At 38.4% G+C, this 19,815-nt stretch overlaps 1 protein-coding gene and 1 long non-coding RNA gene across 12 annotated transcripts in view; one reads left to right on the top strand and one right to left on the bottom strand.

Moving 5' to 3' along the window:
- LOC121910329 overlaps positions 1-19,815 on the top strand; it is a 109,245-nt gene that overhangs the window by 13,613 nt on the left and 75,817 nt on the right. For 6 of the 10 annotated variants that reach the window (XR_006099654.1, XR_006099657.1, XR_006099649.1 and 3 more), the window contains 3 exons: positions 1,412-1,490; positions 2,915-3,007; positions 10,388-10,489. This is a non-coding gene — a long non-coding RNA (uncharacterized LOC121910329). Of the gene's footprint in view, positions 1-1,408; positions 1,491-2,914; positions 3,008-10,387; positions 10,490-19,815 lie in introns of all 10 variants that reach the window. The other 4 variants (XR_006099656.1, XR_006099652.1, XR_006099651.1 and 1 more) reach the window with 3 other exon arrangements.
- Positions 3,031-19,815, bottom strand: part of opcml (opioid binding protein/cell adhesion molecule-like) — a 204,026-nt gene continuing 187,241 nt past the window's right edge. For both annotated transcript variants that reach the window (XM_042431510.1, XM_042431509.1), the window contains 4 exons: positions 7,120-7,257; positions 6,783-6,903; positions 5,655-5,806; positions 3,031-5,264 (listed from right to left, as the gene is read on the bottom strand). In XM_042431510.1, the coding sequence (XP_042287444.1) occupies positions 5,164-5,264; positions 5,655-5,806; positions 6,783-6,903; positions 7,120-7,257 (512 nt within the window). In that variant the 3' untranslated portion in view covers positions 3,031-5,163. The remainder of the gene's footprint in view (positions 5,265-5,654; positions 5,807-6,782; positions 6,904-7,119; positions 7,258-19,815) is intronic.

Here is a 19,815-nt window from a genome sequence, read left to right as displayed (position 1 = left end):
TTTAAAATATCAGTTTGCTTTACTGCTCACACAACAACAGTGACATATTGTAGAGGTCCAAACTGGCTCCCTTTGTTATCTCTCCTTTGGAGGGAGGACGGGAGGACAAGCTGAGCTGAATCAGCCGAGGACACACGGAGCCATCATCGGGCTCAGTTGAGGACATTGCGCCATTGTCACAATAAAATAGACTAAGAATACCTTTCTGCTGGTCATTCGCTTCTGATGAGCAAGAGCTTGGTGTCGTATTCTCTGACTCTTACTTTAGACCTCAGGAAAATTGATTAGTTTTATCTTAGGTTTCAACTAATCTTCTAGAAGTAAAATCATCACACATTGCCATTTTTCACCATCGTTAGGTAGTCCATTCAACTTGCCATAATACCTTTCATTGCAATTTTCCTAATAAAACTACAACTCCTATAGTATAACATTAAGTTGTTAAGGAAAATGTGTATTTTTCATGGAGTAATCCAAGGTTCCATTTTTGGCCCAAATTTATTTGCTCTATATGGTCCCACAGGGATCTGTTTAGAGAATACAACATCCCTTATCTTTGCTATGCTGCTGACATGCCTCTGTAGTTTCCCATGAATCTTGGTAAAGCACATGATCTTCAGTCTCTTTCAATTGTCTGGAGGATGTCAAATACTGGGTGGTCAAAATTTTCTCCAGCTTAATGAGAGTAAGGGAGAGATTGTCTTTATTTGCCCCACAAATTCCACTAGTGGTGTAGAAATTGTATTGGTCATCTATCTCCAAATATCCATTTGAAGATGTCACTTTTAATTCTGCTCCAAAATTTGACAAAGGAAGAAACTCAGTCTCTAGTAGTAGAATTTGTAGTAGAAAAAAATAATACTTCCTCTCTCTTTTGGAGATCAGGAGACTGTCTTACATGCTTTTATTTTGTCACATGTTGACAACTGTAAATCTCTTTAAGTGGGGGTAAGTCATCCCAGTCTCACCTAGTGGTGAAGAGTGAGAGCAGGTTTCCTTTGTACAGTCCTCCTTTCACTGGTTAACAGTCAAATATAGAATTGATTTTGGTATTCTTTTATTTTTCCTTTTAAATCACTATGTGGACTGGCACAAGTTTACCCACTTACTTAATTCTCCTTGTCTGTCTTAGTCCCTATTCTGTCCAGACCCCTCAGAAGTGCTGATTGATTACTCCTCACTGATTGTCTTTTCCACTGTGTTCTCCCAGACTGTGGAATAGTTTGCCATTACTGTCAGGTCTCCCCATCTATTACCTGAGATCCATTTTTATAACTGTGTTTGAGTCCCCTTAATTATTAGTTTGACTTAGCTGCTTTAATGTGTTCTGTTACAGTTATTTACCCCGTCTTTCCTTGCAATTCATTGATTGTAAATGCACTTTTCTCAAAACCTGTTTTGTTGTCAGCAGTGGTATTGAAGAGTAAGAACCACACCAGCATTTATCGGGTCAAAACTGCAAACTGATGTCAGTGGTGCACTTTTCCCTGGTGAGTATTTGTTTGGTGGCTCATTCAACAAACTAAGATGCAGGACGAGATGTGTGTACATGTTTGTAAGTTAGATAAGAAGGAGATTTTAGCAGGAAAGCTAATGTAGGTTGTTGTTCATAGTCTGTGGCTCTTGTGTTGTGTAGCAGGATGTGATCAGGCTCAGTATGATCGTCTGATCTACTGATGATAGAATGCCACATTATAGCTTTATGCAAGGATTTGATTGATTGACAAGTTTTCAATCTACATAGACTGATACCTGACAGTATTCTGTCAAATTAATGCAAAACCAGGAGATGCCATCATGAAACTCTCCCTGTTGGTTTCTGATTTTTTTTTCTCAAAGGAGAACACTGGACAACTCATTTACAGAGCAGATATGTATGTAGCAGTTGACAATCAAAGCCAATTTAATTTCAGGTGGACTTTAAATGTGCTCTATAAATAGATTGACTAAACAATTTACACATCAAGCAGGCACAGAGCAATATTATCTTTCATTTTCGTTGTGTTTGTGTCCACCTGATGAAAGTCCAATAATCACCAATCTTTGTAGCTCAGTTTTGGTCTACACCGACTCCAGTGCTCACCAGCTAGAGGCTAACTTTATCTGTCTGCTGTTTGGTGCTGGGCATGCCATACAGTGGTTTCAATAAAACTCTGAAGTAAAAACAATTAACTCAAAGATGCTAAAACTCTATAGAGCTGAGAGTCTGTGATAACTCTCATCCCCACAAGGTACACCTTTTGCATTTGACAAAGTCATCTGATCCAATGTTAATAGTAAAATATAGATCTTAAGGATGACAGTGATGTACGGTGTCATATTCAGAAGAAATGACTGGCAACTTGATTTCACATTTAACCAGTTTATGGACAATTTTGCAATCTCTCAATCAAATGATACGATGACTATATACCACAATAGTGACTACTGTATGCTTAACCTCCAGTAAGGTCAGAAAACATATCAAACAAGTCAACAATGCAGCCGTCAATGGGATCATACATAGTAAAATCAACAATTCAAAAAAAAAAAAAAAATTAAACATTGTAATTGACAAGTGAATTGTGAATACTGCAAACTTTAAAATGCCCAGAGAATGATGCCTTAAAGAGGATTATAGATCATGTGGAATACATATAACTAAAATCCTTAAATCATTAAAAAAAAGTAAAAAATAAAAATAATAAAAATAATACTCTACAACTTTTTGTTCATGGTGGCATATGCAAAAATACACCTTACTGTAAGTAAATTCTAGTACCAGTTCTCTTTTAATAGGGATTTGAAACAAATTAATTCAAGCTCATTGACATCAATATTTTTCATGTTCATCTATCTGGGATGAGAAGGGTGACAATAACCCTTAACTTTAGTTTGCAGGCATCTGAATTTCACCTGTCTGTATTTTTTGCAGCCCCCCTCCCCCCCCAAAAAAAGTGAAATCACATCCTGTGACATAGTCTGCAGCTCACTGGTTCACCATCGTCACAAGCACATTGCTTAACATGTGAGTACAACAAAAGCATTCCCACGTACATCAATCTCATCCCCGTTGTTTTGTCGTCAACACGCTTCTTACTCATAGGTATGCACAGGAGTGTACTGGACAATAGCAGAACATCACATTATCAATCACTTGTGCTGTAAATATATTTTCCTTACTGGAAATTTCTGTCCAATGCAGACTAAAAAATTTCCCTTGAAAATGCATCCACCAACCACAGAACACAGCAAACACTCCTGTAGTCTTGATAACAGTGTCTGCCGTTTATCTCAGGGGCAAACCGGGTTAAAAGCGTGCTTTCATAACACCTGAAAAAAGCTTCATAGCAGCTTCACAGAGCATTCATTCAAGTTGATTCGACTATCCTTTTATGAAATATTCTTGCTTGTGTCATCTGTGGCTTGCATGTGGACTGGAGCTGCGTGCCAGAATTTTCAGTAGAAAACATCAAAATGGGTGATCGAACACATTTTCTGGTTGACTGGTAGAGTATGTTTGAGTGTAAACCTTGATCCTAATATCAGTTTATTAATTGAATATGTGAAGAAGCTAATTGAAGGAACATGCCACTGTTTTTGCACATCTAAACCCATTACAACACTAAAACAAACTTAAAATAAAGACAGTAAGCCTTTACAATGAACATGCTGTTATTGTTGCTAGAGTTACGCTGTTGAAGCATGGTAGTGGTAGTGCAGTGTATACTTTTCATTTGCATTACCACACAAAGATTACTTAACTTTAACAACAATAAGGTTAATAGACAAAAACAAATCAATAAATATGAACGGAATTCAATAATTGCCTGTACAGTACTTACCACAAGTTTCTGGAATGATTCTAGTACATAAGATAAAATCTCTAAAAAAAAAAATAAAAAAAAAACACCAGCATGGTCCTTAAACTAGCTTTACCTATAGGCTATGCAAGTTCTCACTTATTGGTAGTGAATACTTAGTAGTGGCTTTAGGCATTTTCATAGATATTTTATATAAGCTTACCATTTATTATTAAGTAGTGGAGCATCTATTTTACAATTGCAGATCAATAGAAAAACAAACAAACAAATATGATTTGTGATAAGCTGCAAGCTGTTTGTCTCTGTGAGTCCAGATATTGCATAAAGGTCCACTGCTGGACCAGGGGAAATTGAGGATCACGGTGGCTGCCTGAGAAACTAACATCAAATATGTTTACATTTTCGGGACTACTTGATAATTTACCATCAGCGTTATACTCCAAGCGAGTTATACTAGTTGCAACAGTGAAACAAGGCAAGCCCAAAATGCCATCAGATGTTTGTGGAAAATGTTTTACAAATTAAAATTTACTTTCCCCAATTAACAGCAGCACGTAGTAAGACGTCAGTCCAGCGTCATGTTGCTCATCAGACCACACACTAACCAATGCTTTAATGATTTCCAGATTCTCGGTATCCAGTATGAATATGCCATGAAGCTGCTATGACACTGTGATTAGGAGTTTCAAAAATGCCATTTGATAAGTGTATGCATTCTGAAAAACAACAGTGCAGGAATAGTCTGTACACATTTGTACATTTTCTACACACACTACGATGGAAATAAAAATTTGGATGCACTATGCTGTAGGACTTTGCCTGAGAAATCATGGTGTACTATTTATTATTCTGAACTGTTTCTCGTGAAGGATCTGTTATTCTGTTTTGCATACAACTGTAAAAATACAGTAAAATTCAACAATCACATTGCATTTTTTCCTTTTTTGTCATTTACTTAAAAAAGCGTAATGGTATTGTACAGATATTGAACAGGACGTGACACAATAATAATAATCTGAATGTACACTTCAATATTGGGCAATAAACAGTCAACTATCAACAGTTACATTTATTTTTTCTTTTTCCCTTTTCACATACAAAAAGGTTTGGGGAGACACAAACTCAGTAGTTCTACCATCATCAATTTAGTGCATGATTCAAATTTTTCCCTTTCTCGGATTGATGCCTCTTACTCTTGGCGAGCCAACAGAGAACAGACTCCAACGCAAAGCCAGAAAGAAAAAGAAAGAAAACGAAGGGTGAACCACTGGCGCTCTTGGATTTCCATTCTTCTCATAGACTAATAGTCTGTTCTTGCTGTTCAATGCTGAGAGAAGCTCGAAGGTTGTCACATTTCACATCAGAACTTCAGCAGGTAGAGTAAGGTGACCGTCAGCAGGAGGCATACAGAGCAACGAGGCAATACAGCTGCCCCGTTGACATTGTGCATCGCACCAGGACCTGCAGGAGAACCGTGCAAAACACACTCCATCATCTGGTTAGCACGGCTTATGGTTGAAATCAATGCTGGAACCATTGCTTTAATTCAAAATGAACAGTGATTAGCTGGAATCCAAATGCTCATGTGGCTTATTTCATGAGCCAAACAGGAGCTTTACAGTGCTGCAATCGCCATGGAAACTAGCGACTGTTAGAAATGAAAAGGTTAATCAGTGAATATCATATAGTGGGTGACCTCCATATCAGTATTGATTTTTTTTAATGTGTGTAGCTGCTAGCATGCAATGAACTAGCCACTAAAAATAGTGTATTTGGAAATAAATTACAATAATTTAAACATAATTATCACTTTAATTCTCATCAGTGTGAATGAAGCGCTTCAGTTCTTACCATAAAGGATTATGCTGGCATTAGTGATTCCCATGGTGTTCATGGCAACACACGTGTAGTTCCCATAGTCTTCTTCCGAGACGTTGAAAAAGACGAGCATTGACTGTTTACCTTGATTCTCTATCTTAACCCCATTTATTCCATTGAAGAGCCTGTAACAAAGAAGGGAGCAGCTTTCAATGCTTTTCCCAGTGAGCAGCGAGGAAAAGCAACTGTGCTTTTCTTGAATCCTTTGAGAGGCCATACGTCTGTTTGTTTAGACCTTTTATCAAATCTAGCACTCATTCTTAAAGTTTATATCTGCATGAAGTAAGAAATAGATTTTATACCTGCAGGCTATAAAAATAAAAGCCAAAACACTCTAAATACAGCTTTGCGTTATTCAAATACATGTATTTGTGCACTGCATCCCTCAGCGCACAGCAACCTGAGAATGTAACACTCATCTGTTTCACTCATTGCATTCCATATTCCTCTGCCACTTTTTCATTGCCTTATTTCACATCTGTGGATGTTAGTCATTTATTTTATCAGCGTCCTCCATCTTTTTTGTTCTTGAGGACTGATTTTGTCTTTTGGGGACTGATGAGCAATGCTGCTGTCACCCTCAGGGACCATTTAACAGTGCAACATAGCCTATGTTTATATCAGCTTACCAGCTTTGGGGCTGCTTATAAACATCTTTCCATTCTGCAGCCTTCAGTTGGAAAGTACTGCATTATGCCATAATATCCTCTAAACCTCCAACACCCTGCACCCCACTGACATAAACCAATTACAGTGTAAAAATAATAATAGTTGCCTTTGGTGACCAGGCCTGCTTTGCAAATGATCTGAAAGACGTTTTTTTTTTTTTTTTCCCCTCCATAATGCTATTAAAACTGGATACTTTGCCCATGGAGAGAAGAAAAATGCAGGGGCTTGAAGAATTATCTCATTACATCAAAAGCACAACCTTACTTTAAACAAGGATATGTGTAAAAAGCCATTACTTATTAACAGAGATGATCCAGTCCGGCTTATTTCAAATAAAGTAAGTCCACACCCTACAGCAGAATGGATGTCTGTAATAGTGACTTCAAACAAACCCAGGCCTGTAAAATCACAGCGCTCTGAGGAGAAACTTGCCTGCGGTCTTCTTTGTACCACTCAAAATCTGCCCTCGGGACAGCAGAGGCTTCGCATTGCAGGACTCCTTTTTGTCCAACTGCAGTACCCGTACTCCTCGCCTTAGAAATGAAGGGAGGATCTATAAAACACATGACAAAATGAAACATTTAGCATCATATTCCAACAGTATATGTGAAGTGACACAATATTGAGGTTAAGCTTCACATGGTCAGGGTTTATTTGAGGATATATCCAAGAAACGGCTATTGGCTTTTTTTTATGTCCTCTATAAGTCTTGGTCATTATGTCCCCCCCCACATGGTTCAGCTGTGAATGTGATAGTATTGGCTCTTACAGTTGATGGTGACTTGCACTGTCCTGACATCAGGGGTTGAGATGTCATTAGAAGCAATGCACTCATACGATCCTGACTGCTCTTTGGTGACGGCTGTCAGCTCAAGATGCTCCCCCTCCGTCATAAATTTATGGGTGCCTGTGGAAAAAGAAAAGAGAGGAAGAAATGTACAAGTAAATAAGTCTGACCCGTACTGACCTAGATAAAACTCATCATCTCCCTAATGAGACTGAATTACAGCAAACTGTAATTGACATTGTTAACATAAAGTATGCTCAGCAGACCAGCCATCACTCTGAAGGAGTTTGTTTAGCCTGACTACTATGTGATATTCAGGTCAGTTAGTAGTTTTTCTATTTTTATACTAAAAATGATTGATTCTTCATTATGAAGGTCAATGTCCTTGACTTATTTCCTATAAAGAACATGAATCACAAGATATTTTCTCTGAATGGACATGATATACCACCTACAAATGTACAGCATGTCCTCACTCACAATCTCTCCTAACTCGTAAAGTAACACACCCACACACAAACACACACCAGTCAGGTGGTGTTGGACCTGATGTAGGGCCTCTGTGGCTACAACATCACCTGTCATTATTTCTTTGTAATATCATACAGCCTGAGACAAGACAATGGTGGGATTCATCATCATTGTGGTGCTCCTAACGTTACACAGGGATGAAAGGATCAGAGACCAGGAACTTTGAACTGTATACATGTTAGTGATCCCCTGACTTTTCATCTTGCACAATCATTAGGTCAAATTTCACTTTGTCCAATATCAAGGTTTATAACTAAATACCTGCAAAAACGCATGATATTCTCATCAGCATCAGTTGTACATTGTGTTCCATCCTACTAGGTAAACTTTGGTGTAAGAATTTGACGAGTGGTGGAGGAAGGACAAGTGGAGCCAGGAATAATCTTTACCTGATGTATGCTTACTTTTAAAAGACACCACATAAACAAAAGCAGTTCAAGCTGGTTTTGGTATGTGGTGGTGAAAAAAACTATAAAATCAAAACAAAACAAAACAAAAAAAACTTGTACTATGTCAAAAAACATAAAGAGACTGATCAGTAAACCAAAAGAAAACCTAAGCTAGGCTCATGGCTAGGGGCAGCTAGCAAATGCTGCTTGCAGCAGGTCTGCACCAGAACTGAGCAAACTTAAAAAAAAAAAAAAAAACAACAACAACAACTTGTGGAGCTTCTATCCCTGCCTTTTATACAGGGAGCACTTCCTCTCCAGACAAAGCAAAGTTAGATGACAATCAAATAATCTCAATAACATTTCTAATTAAAAACTAAACAGACAATGTCTATCTGTTATTCAAAGTATCCTAACATAGGAAACATTGACTAACTTATTATTTGGGGTACATTAAAAGACTAATCTCCAAAACCATGAATACAGTATTTCCTCAAATAAAAGACGGTAGTCAGTTAAAAGGGGCGTGGTCGACGCAAACAAATAAAGGCTGGCCCCAAAAACAGGCCGGGGAAAAAACAAGGGTGGATAAACTCCTGGTGCTTGTTATATAAGGTGCCTGCCAGTTCAGCATAAATAGTAGTTACCTGGATGCAACTTCAGCTCATACTTGCCAACATTTAGGTTTCAAAATATGGGAATTTTTTTTTTTTTTTTTTGTGGGGCGGGGCTGGGGGTGAAGAAATGCGATATTTTCAACACTTTGCCCACAGTGTCTCATCCACAGCGTGCTGGTTAAGCTAATTAAACAAAAGCTGTCTGGATGTAGCCTAACTATCTGAGTTTGCCATGTATCTTGAAATTTGGCAAATACTTGTAACCTTAGCTGCTGGCTGAGACAAACACACCGCTCCTGTCTACCAGCAGTACCTGCAGGCAGTGAATCACATCAGCAGCAGAGGGAGGAGGACAGAGGACAGGAGGAAAGACTGCCTGCGCAGAGAACAGCTGTGCACATGCCCCTTGAATCGGATTGTGGTGACAGATGGGTTGAAATTGTATGTTGTGTGTGGATTGTGCGTGTAGATTGTGTTTAATAGACGAACTGGCAACTTGGGTAATGTCAGACAAATCCACAAAACTTATGGATCCGTGTGTATTCATAATAAAGGTTGACAGCCATGCAAATTACGGGAGTTACCCGGGAGAAACAACAAAATGGGAGCACAGCAGAAGACGGGAGTGTTGGCAGGTCTGCTCCAGCTCTATGAGTACATGCGAAGCCTTCTAGCCAACCATCACAGAGAGGGGAGGGGGACAGAGGAGATGCGATATTGTTTAAATACGGGGAAAACAGTGCATTTTTAATAATAATGACTGCAGCGACGCTACATGAGCATGGGTAACCGAGGTAACTTGGCTAAGCTGGCTAGCACACATCCATGAGCACGCTACCTGCATGCTACAGCTAAGTGGTGAACTGCCAAATAATCTGGGTGGAACTCAGGCACTAGAAATATTGTTCTGCATGTCAGAGTAAGTAGATTACCAGTAATGCAGTAATAAAAATTTAACAGAGAAACCGGAATCTGATAAGGAAACAAGCAGGCTTCATACTAAAGTATGAGCAAATATACTTATGAAACAGAGGGAATTAGAAATAAAGGCCTCTCTCTAATGTAAGCCTGCTTCTAATAAAGGCCTGGTACCCTCTGCAGTTGAGGTAAATAAAGGCTAACATGCTACTGGATCCACACTCAGAGCTCCGCTGGCCGTGACCAAGTTGAGTCCTGCACTTAACTTGCTAATTAACAGGCAGAAAGAAAGCGAATAAGCTAGTGCAGTATTGAAACTTCATAACCATTCAACTTGATCAATGTTAATGAAATTAGTGTTGTCTCTGCCATTCCTAGAGAAGACCTTTCATATGGAACGCCGGTAATTGCCATTATTGAGGGCACAAAATGTAATGGAGTGAGATTTGGATGGGAAAAAAGCTAGACAATAGACTGTAACTGATGAAAGTTGTGCCTGAGCTAAGCTATGAATGCAATGAAAGATATGAATAATGAAAGCTATGTGCAAGGAGGAAAAAAGTTGGACTTGAGGAATTCTAATTGACTTTATTAACATGCTTCTATAATAAGTATCATTTACTATATCACTTTATCACTCATCATGAACCCTTAAGTTTCTGACAGCAGCAAAAGAGAAGCATAAAGTGCCCCCTCCAAATGTTGATACTGATAACTGTGAGTTCAATAAATTTCACTTTAATTCATAACATATGCCATGCCCTCTAAAGATTCTTTGTTTTTTTGTCTTGTCAGTTCTGTCAACATCCACCTCCAGCAAGACAGCAACACCTGCCCATCATGAAGATGACATGTCACCCCCTACCTCATGCAGCAGTATCACCACCACTAAAAAAGGTTTGACCACATTAGAAGACCCTACACAATGGCCAAGTGTCCTAGGCCATACTGAACAGTGTGCAATAACAAGAGGACCTATACAGGTCAAAGATATTGTTTCCCCCCAGAATTCAGAGAAAAATCCACATAGATTCACAAAGGAAAACTATGAAATGGTCATGAAAAATGAGGAAAAGATATAGCAGACATAGCTTTTGTATTCAGTTAACACAGACTCAGTCTTCAATTTTACACACAAACTTTTTGGAAAACTGGACAATGCACTTACCAAAGGGGGATTTAGAAATTGTAAGAACCTAGCTAGTTATTTAAGGGAACATGAATATTCAAAGACACACATTACCAATATGACAAGTTGGCATGAACTCCAGACAAGGCTCAAAACTAAGATAGCCATTGATCAGATCAACCAGAATTTGATGCACCTTGAGGTGCAGGACTGGAGAGGGGTAATATTATAATATGTCACCTAGCTGAAAGGAGCCATGCTTTGAGGGGGCATACAAATGTCCTATAAGCCCCACATAATCGCAATTTCCTATCACAGATGAACTGATGGCATCATTTGATCCAGCCATGAGGAGGATTCAAAACAAAGAAACAAAGGTGCACTACCTCAGCAGTAAAATTCAAAAATGAAACCATAGCACTAATTGGAGACAAAACAATTGAAGATGACAGTCAGAAAGGTGTAAAAAGCAAAGTACTTTTCCATCATAATGGACTGTACTCCCGACATTAGCCACATATTAGAGTGATGAACTGCAAGCCATCAGTTGGTGCATCTATCTCTAAACATTTCATAGGATTTGTTGATATTCAAGACACCACTAGAAAAGTGTGACACACTTCTGGAGAAGTTGGACAAGCTCAACTTGAACATTGTAGACTGCCGTGGACAATCCTACAATAATGGGAGCAACATGATGGGACATAGACGAGTGGTTCAAGCAAGAATAAGGCCATGTGTATCCCATGCAGCACACTCACACTCTTAATCTGGTTGTAGCAGATGCAGCCAAATCTTCAGTAGTCTCCATCTCCTTTGGTGTTCTCCAGAGATTGTACAATCTTTTTAGCTCCTCTGTGCAACGCTGGGCAGTTTTACAAGAAAATGTTAAGCACTTAACAGTAAAATCTTTGTCAGTGACCAGATGGGAGGTCAGGATTGACAGGATTGAACTACCTGCCAAAGATCATACAATCATTGTCTGCTCTCCAAACCCTCTCAGTGCAAAAGAAGGACTCAGAGACAATGTCCACAGCAACTAGCGTAAAGGGTGAACTCATGGCATGGAGTTTTGTACTGTGCACTGCAATCTGGTGCAACATATTGTATCAGATCATCGTGTCAGCAAGATCTCCAGAGCCCCAGTATTTCTCTTGAAACACTTACAAGAGAAAGAAGCCGAGTGACAGTATATCTGGACAATTTCAAAGAAAATGGATTTGTTGCTGCTCAGACTGATGTTAGAGAGATAGCAGGAAACCTAGAGATTGACAGGACATTTCTGAAAAAAAGACAGCAGGAAACAATCGGGCAGTTCCTGTATGAGGGCAGAGAAGAAACGCAATCCACTCCAGATGAGCACTTTAACAGAGTTTTTTCTGCCCCTAGTGGACACAGCCCTCAACAACTTGAATGACAGATTTTAAAAAGGAAGATGTTTATGTGCTATATGCTATGCTATATGGTTTTCTGTTCTCAAAAGAAAATATGTGTCAGGCTATTCAGAGTGGAAAACTTCCATACAACTGGAGAAAACACTACACAACGTAGATTCTGGATGTGGTTGTGGAGATCAGGGCTGCTGTCCATGCCTTTCCTGATCACGTATCTTCCTCCCCAAGAGAAATGCTTGATTACATTTACAAGGACCAGCTTCTGGATCTCTATGGGAACGTCAGCAATGCCCTTCATCTGCTATCAACTCTTTCAGCCACTGTTGTCTCTGGAGAGGGAAGCTTCTCAGCTTTAAACTCATCAAAACCTATCTCAGGTCAACCTCATCCCAGGAGACATTTTCATGAGTGCAATGTGTGATGGTATTTGGATGTGGAGGACATAATGGCACCATTTACACTAGCCAAGACCCGTAAGTAGCATTTGTAGAATCAGTGCTTAAAAGGTGTTGATGAGCCCTGGCCTTATAATGTAGGTTTAGTTCCCTAAGAAAACTATACAATTTTAAGATATATATTTTGTACTATGTTTAAATTGCTTTTTATTTAAAGATATTTACAATATTTTATTGTTCTATATATTTATATTGTGCCGAGTTATTAAATTCTAGTAATGTGAACACTAGCTCTTTTACAATAGAGTGCAATTTTCAAAGGTCTTTTGATGTGAGGTCATAGTGGCAGCATTTGCACTAGCCAAGGCCCATAAGCAGCATTTATAGGGTTAGTGCTTTATGTGTTGATGAGCACTGCCCTTATTATGTAGGTTATTTACAATGTGACAACGTTGAAGTTATTTATTTAGGTTTTTATTGTTCTGGTTTTGAAAATTACAAGGTTTTTCATATTCTTTATATTTGTATTTTGAAAATTCTACTAATGTGAACATTTGAAATTAAAAAAAAATTAAATAGATTTTGTACATTTTTCATTGGTGTCTGATTTTTTTATAACACTAGTACAGTGCCCATTCAAATTATGCCTGTTCGGAACAGGCCGATTGCTTATTATTTCTTGAGAACTGCGTATATATGTATCAATTGACAAACGTATCAATTAAAACAGGAATTATTTACAACCTTGCACTTGACACTGCACTTCCTTGGGTCCTTAGCAATACACCTGCCAAATGTGAATTTGATTGGATGAACTTGGTCGAGATAAGCGAAGGACATACATACATACAGACAGAGATTCCTTCCTTTACAGTTAGATAATGGTGATGAATGCTGGTTGGAGGGGCCTCCTGGGAATTTCTGCCTAGGGCCCCAACAGATTTTAGAATCTCCTGTGTGTACTCCCAACACACCTGGTACTGTCTGGGTTCCCCCTACCATAAAGCCCTCTGGAGCCTCCCACTTCCTGTTTGGCAGTTGGGATATGAAGTGGAGCACATGGACAGCAAACATTTGTGTAACTGAACACACTTGAATGTAGCATAAAGACTTGACTACGGTGCCAATAAGAGTGGTGTGAAGGTAAGTTAGCCTAACTAAACACTTAAAGCAAACACCATAGTAAATGCTTGATGGCATAAACTAAAGAATTTGACAATGTTGTGTATGTTTGTTCAAAGTTCAACCTACTCTCTCAAGGGCATGGGCCTGCACTGTGACACTTAGCATGCTAACACACTAAACCAAGACAAACCAAGATTAGTACATTTAGTACTTGGAATGTAGGGAAGTAAAATACTGACCCTTCATCCTGTGCTGATATTGTATGGTACTTTTATATAGTTGTACTTTTATGTTTATGTTTATGTTAAGAAAGTTACTCAGTGTCTCTTTAAAGAATAACAACACAAATCTAAAGCAGCAGAGTAGAAACTGGCAGATCAAATAACACAATCAGACATGAATACATTATTTGTTAATAATGAAAGCAAGTGATATTTCACAAACTAGTGAATGCAAAGATATCTTAATACGTGAACTGTTAGAAGCCTCTCCTTTTTATGTGATATGTGTAAACTTTACAATCTTGTGATTATCCTAGTCACAGATCTTAATTTAAAAAGAAGAAAAAAATCTAATCAACAGACCAAAGAAGCAGTCTGTCCCTGAATTTGGGAATTGCCATGTTTCCAACTGTCTGCAGAAGGAAGACAGCTCAGGGCATGCACTCATTACACAAAGAAAATAAACTAATTGCATTGAAACAAGCCCACTTGAGTAACACCACAAATTACCCCTGACACCAGCAATCTTAAAAGCATGTTCTGGTGACAGAGAGACCTTCAACTATTGCTGTATGGGTGGGGATATGGATAGGAGCACTAATCCCAATCAGTAGAAATGTCAATCCAGCAATATCTCTACATTAGCATAATATCATTATGTTTTCCAAATCCTCAGCTGCAGACACTGTTGCAGCTGGCTGGGGATTCACTGAAAATGTTGTGGGCTAGGGATAATCAGCTTGTTGCATATAACCAGGGGAACTGCTAGCACAGGTAATTGAACATTTTCATCATGGATAACTATATTAGGCAGACTGTGGGTGACAAAATGCTTTTGAATTACTAGCTGGTACTGTGTGACTGCTTTAAAGATGGCCAGGGGTGGAAAGAAGTTTACTGTCAAATTATAATCAAATTAACCATTACCTCATTGGCTTTATAGTTCACTGGATTATTACTTTCTAGCTTGTGTATATATTACATTATGCCTTGAAAACCCACAATTAAAAAGCTATTTCTGCTTGTTGTGTAAAATATAAGTTAATGGTATAATAAACTCCAACTTCTCAGTAATTTCTGGGCATATTTTTTCTTTGATGCTGAAGTGAACATAATTGACTTGATTAAGACTCAGCTTGGAAAGTTTATTTAAACATTCTCAAATATAGTGATACAGTATTTTTGAATCCGTCCACCAACAGATGCTTCGATTAGAAATATGATACTACAACATGAAAATACTCCTTTTTTCTCTTTCTTTTAAATCAAATTACTACTTTTTCTTAAAATTACAGCTGATAAGAAAAAAAAAAAACTAATGTTGGTTTAAAATGTTTATCTTGGTTTCCTGATCCAAAGGCCTGTTTTTCTAATAAAACAATTGTCTCTTTTTTTGCTATTTCAAACTGTAAAATCAGAGTGTACTGGCAGCCTGAAACTCTGCTTCTTTTGTCACAACAAATGAAGGCAACTACTGGTGTGTGGGTTTTTATCAACTTTCTGCTGATTCCCACTCAACCCACTTCTCAGACTGTGTGTGTGTGTGTGTGTGTGTGTGCTCATTACAGCATTGTTAACAGTAATGTGTCAGCATCCAAAGAACAATTTGAGAACAGAGCAGAAGTGAATAAAAAAAATCAATACAATATAGATTCCTGGTGAGAAACTTGATCATTACACAGCCAGTACAGAATACACAGCGGATTTAACAAAATGTAGACATTTACACAAAGTGTAAGATAATAACCCGACATGGTTACAATCTATATATTATAATGTCAATCTAAATTACCCAAATGAGTGATTATAAAGAAGTCATAATCATCACAAATTACTCTAGATAAATGAAAAACAATCACTATCATCATCAACACCCGCCATCAGTGGTCTGAGGCGGTGGCCATAAATCCAGCACAGCATCAGTCACAGTATAGCGTCACTGGAGGACTAATAAGAGAGCCATTAAAGTACCGGGTGGCAGCCGGCACAAATGACCGTCTAAAAGCACTCGGCGGAGCACCTCGGCTATATTAGCCATTAGCTTAAGGAGGTCTGATGCCTAGTAGGCACACTGTGCAGCTTTTGCAGAAAGATTACTGCTGTCCAATTACAAGCAGTACAATAGAAATGACCAAAGATTGCAGGAAACCACTTGACAGAAAGCAAGCAACAGGTTCTCTTTAGAACAGATTGTGAAAAAAAACCCATTAAAACCAAACAGGGCAATTTTTAGAAAGATAGAAAGTTGAGCTCACTCTGACAGAGGCTGACAGGCACCAATTTTAATTTCACAGTAGAAGTAAATTAATAGTGGTTATTGATAGGCTGTGTAAAAAGTAGCCTTTGGTAGGGAAAATAATAAGTATCTGCTCAATGTTTGGCTTCTAAGTTAGTGCAAAGGAGCAGTGACTATTGAGATACTCATACTGAAATTGTACCTGTAATCAGATACAGAGATTACATTTATACAGTACAATATAATAGTTTATACAGTAATTTATCTTGTCAAATATATTGTGTGAGAAATGCAATTGCTGCATTATATTAATAGGCAAGGAGTGACAGAACTGTGCTAGTGTTTGTTTCTCAAAGGAGTCATAGGGAGGGGTGGGTTGTGACCATTCAAAGTGCAGAATTTGTGATTGACATTCTGAATCCTGTGTGTGGTTAGATTTATGTGTAAAAACACTTTGGGCAAGGTTAGGGAGAAACTGTGGTTTTGGTTAAAGGTCAGTTCAGTAAACGTGTCATGTTCATGTTTCTGTCAACTTTTTCCAACCTAAACCAAGTGCCTAAATTTAAACTATAAAAAATGTTAATAATCCTGTAGTCACAATGAGTGGATATTGTGTTGCCATTGTCGACATTTTGCTGATATGTTTTGCATCAACATTTTGTGAATTGATGCTGTAATACACCACATTTCTTCATTACACTGACAGGGTTGACTGTACAAACATGCCCCAACAAAGAAGAGAAGAGGATATTATACACATATAAAATTGTTTAGGTAAAGTGGTTAATGTTGTGTTACAGCAAAAAGATTTTGGTTAGAATCTACTGAACTAGCATATGTATGGATTTTTTCCTCCAGGTGATCCAGTTTTCACCACAGTCCAAATACATGTAAGTTTGTTTAATAGGAGCAAATAGTTCTAAACTGCCCATCAGAGATGAGATAAGATGTCTGTCTGTATGTGTCAGCCCTATGATAGACTGGCAACCTGTCGAAGGTGTACCCACCTCTCACTGAAGGATAAGTGGATATATAGATAATGGATAGATGGATAAATGTGTCAATTTTTCCTTTTTTTCTCTGTTATCTAACATAGCTGAAGGCCAGATTTACTTACAGATGTACAGTGGAATTTGCCTGAAATCATCAAGCTCAGAAAATAAGTGATATTGCAGTAATCTTTTAAACATTTATTTTAACTGCAACTGAGGAAATCATGAACGACAATAACATCTCTAGGTTTAATTCTATTGTTAGTGCAATAAGAGTAAAATTAACTTCATGGAAAGCAATAAGCAGACACAGCCAAAAATAAATATAAGCCACCGTAACCAGTGGAGAGAGCGAGAGGTGTCTAGCAGCTCTGAATGCAGCAGATTGTGTAGAGCAGGCAGAGGTGGAGATGGCGTTAATATGGCCGATTGCTCTTTAAAATACTGAGATACATGCAGCTTTCTTTCTTCTTTTTTCTTATCAAAAGAGAGTGCAGCCTGTGGTGATTTTCACCGTTTCACAGTAAAGTTCAAATTCAAGTTTAATGAGCACAAAACCACACGGTGTCCCCTGTCCCTGTGCTGTTACAAAATAACCAGATATTGTCTTCATTGATAATTATTGCTCTATTTCTACATTCTAGTGGGCATTTCTGCAGCATTTTTTCAGTCGTCTATCTCATGACAGAACAGATATGCTTCTATTATAAGTAATGCAGCTGTTTACACAGGGGTGACATTTTACTCATGCTTTACCCACATAACTGTGACCCAAAAGTGTATTTTTTACACTTTACACACATAATACAGTGATGTTGTTTTGGACTCTGAGCATGCAGGTTTCACCGCACAGCCTGTGTAGACATTGTGTTAGAATGGATTTGTAGTTATATATAGGTCTGTATTTTTTTAAGCCATGCTTGCATAGCTCTATGGATGGCAATGTTGGTCTGTCATTCAGTCGGTCGACTCGGTCAGTCAGTCTACCACTTCAGTTCAGATTAAATATCTCAACAACTCTTGGATTGATTGCACTGGAATTGTATACAGACATTCGTGGTCCTCAGAGGATGGATTCTTTTTAATGAAATATCTTGACAATTATTGGATAGATTGCTCTTAAATTTCTTACAGAAGGTCCCTAGAGGATATTCTGCTGACTTCGGATGTTCTTTGACTTCTTTGATATGCATGCTGACAGGCTAAACTACATGGTGAGCATGGTAAACATTACTTGAATCCCACAACTCTTGTGTTTTAATTGACATGGACAGCTCACACTCATGTCTGCACCTCGCTGTGAGTAATTTTCCCCTGCAAAACTGACCGCCGTAAATCGAGTGGAATACATATTCATCCTGCTAACCTGTCTCCACCTATTATTTGCGCTGTCCTTCCTTAAATGCATATGCAATAAGTAGAGAGACACACCTCGCAAACACACTAAAATGACTGCAACTACAGGCTGATGCACTTGTTTGATAAATACACTGCATGTGTCTGGAGAAGAGTGCAACACATCTAAGAAACAGGCGCAAAAGCCTGACTAATTGTGACCCTGTATATTCTGCATATAGCATTGTGCTTCTGCAGGGAAATTCTGCTGGCACAAGCAGGAAAAAGAAAAAAAGACAGCCTAGCACAGCGATGCTAGCTGTGATCTGGGAATGGTGGCACATATTATTTTATATGTCTGTACGCTTACTGATCAAACCCCATGAGCATGTTTATGTGTGTGGATGTGGATGCTTCTCTATTAGGAGGCTACTGGGTAAAGACAGAAACTCTGGAAAAAAAAAGAAAAACCTGTAATTACTCCTAACTTCTGTGTGATATTGCACTGGCCCCTATTTTCATGCTTGTTTGAGAATTGTTTTAGTGGGATGCATACTAAGGTGTGACTGCAATTGCCAATCTTCATATAAAGAATGAGATTAATTACTGTTTAAACCCAAGTCTCTTCTAACAGCAAGCAAGTCTTTTGTTGAACAAGCTATTTGTTCAGAAAGGTAATAAAATAATTGGTGTAATGAACCACTTCAAAATAAAGTATTCAGTCAGAGTCAGTATTCAGTTATGGACATACAGCATAAATATCTTCCACAGTTCAGATGTCATTTGGACTGTACTCAACAACAGATGTACAGTAAGAATGTGAGTGAGCCCCTGTAAATTCTGTACCATTCCCATTAAAGCTTTCATCCAATGCTCTGTTCTTCATGGAAAGGGAGGTAAAGCTTTGAAAAGCTATGGCTGGTGGGGAAAAAAAACAAACACTCAAACATACACTGCCTCTCCCTGTAGTCCATTAATTACACCATGTAATTGTCAGCATCAATATGTAGCAGCTGCTTCCTCAAACACAGAAACAGGCAGATAAATCTAAAGTGTCATTCCTGCATAAATAATTGTCCAACTATTTCAATACAAGAAACAAAGCTGAATACAGAATGTGTATGTGTCCTTGTCAGGGACCAGGCATGTGGGACAAAAAGTCACTTGCCTGGAAAAGACACTTGAGGACACTTGATGGGAAGCAGTATGGCTGTGCTGACAGCAACCAGCAGGTAATTCTAGAGTTTCATGGTTTCTAACCATTGTAGAGCCCTGTGGTCATTCTCTAAGCTGAATTCTGTACCCAGCAGACGGTACTTGAAACGGTCTATGGTCCATTTGATGGCTAGACATTCCAGCTGCCCCGCCGAGCACGGTGTCTCCCCCAGGACTAGTT

Source organism: Thunnus maccoyii, chromosome 13 (genome assembly GCF_910596095.1).
Source record: "Thunnus maccoyii chromosome 13, fThuMac1.1, whole genome shotgun sequence".
Taxonomy (NCBI): Eukaryota; Metazoa; Chordata; class Actinopteri; order Scombriformes; family Scombridae; genus Thunnus; species Thunnus maccoyii.
Note: the sequence above shows the minus strand (reverse complement) of the source record. Positions and strands in the feature narration are given on the sequence as shown.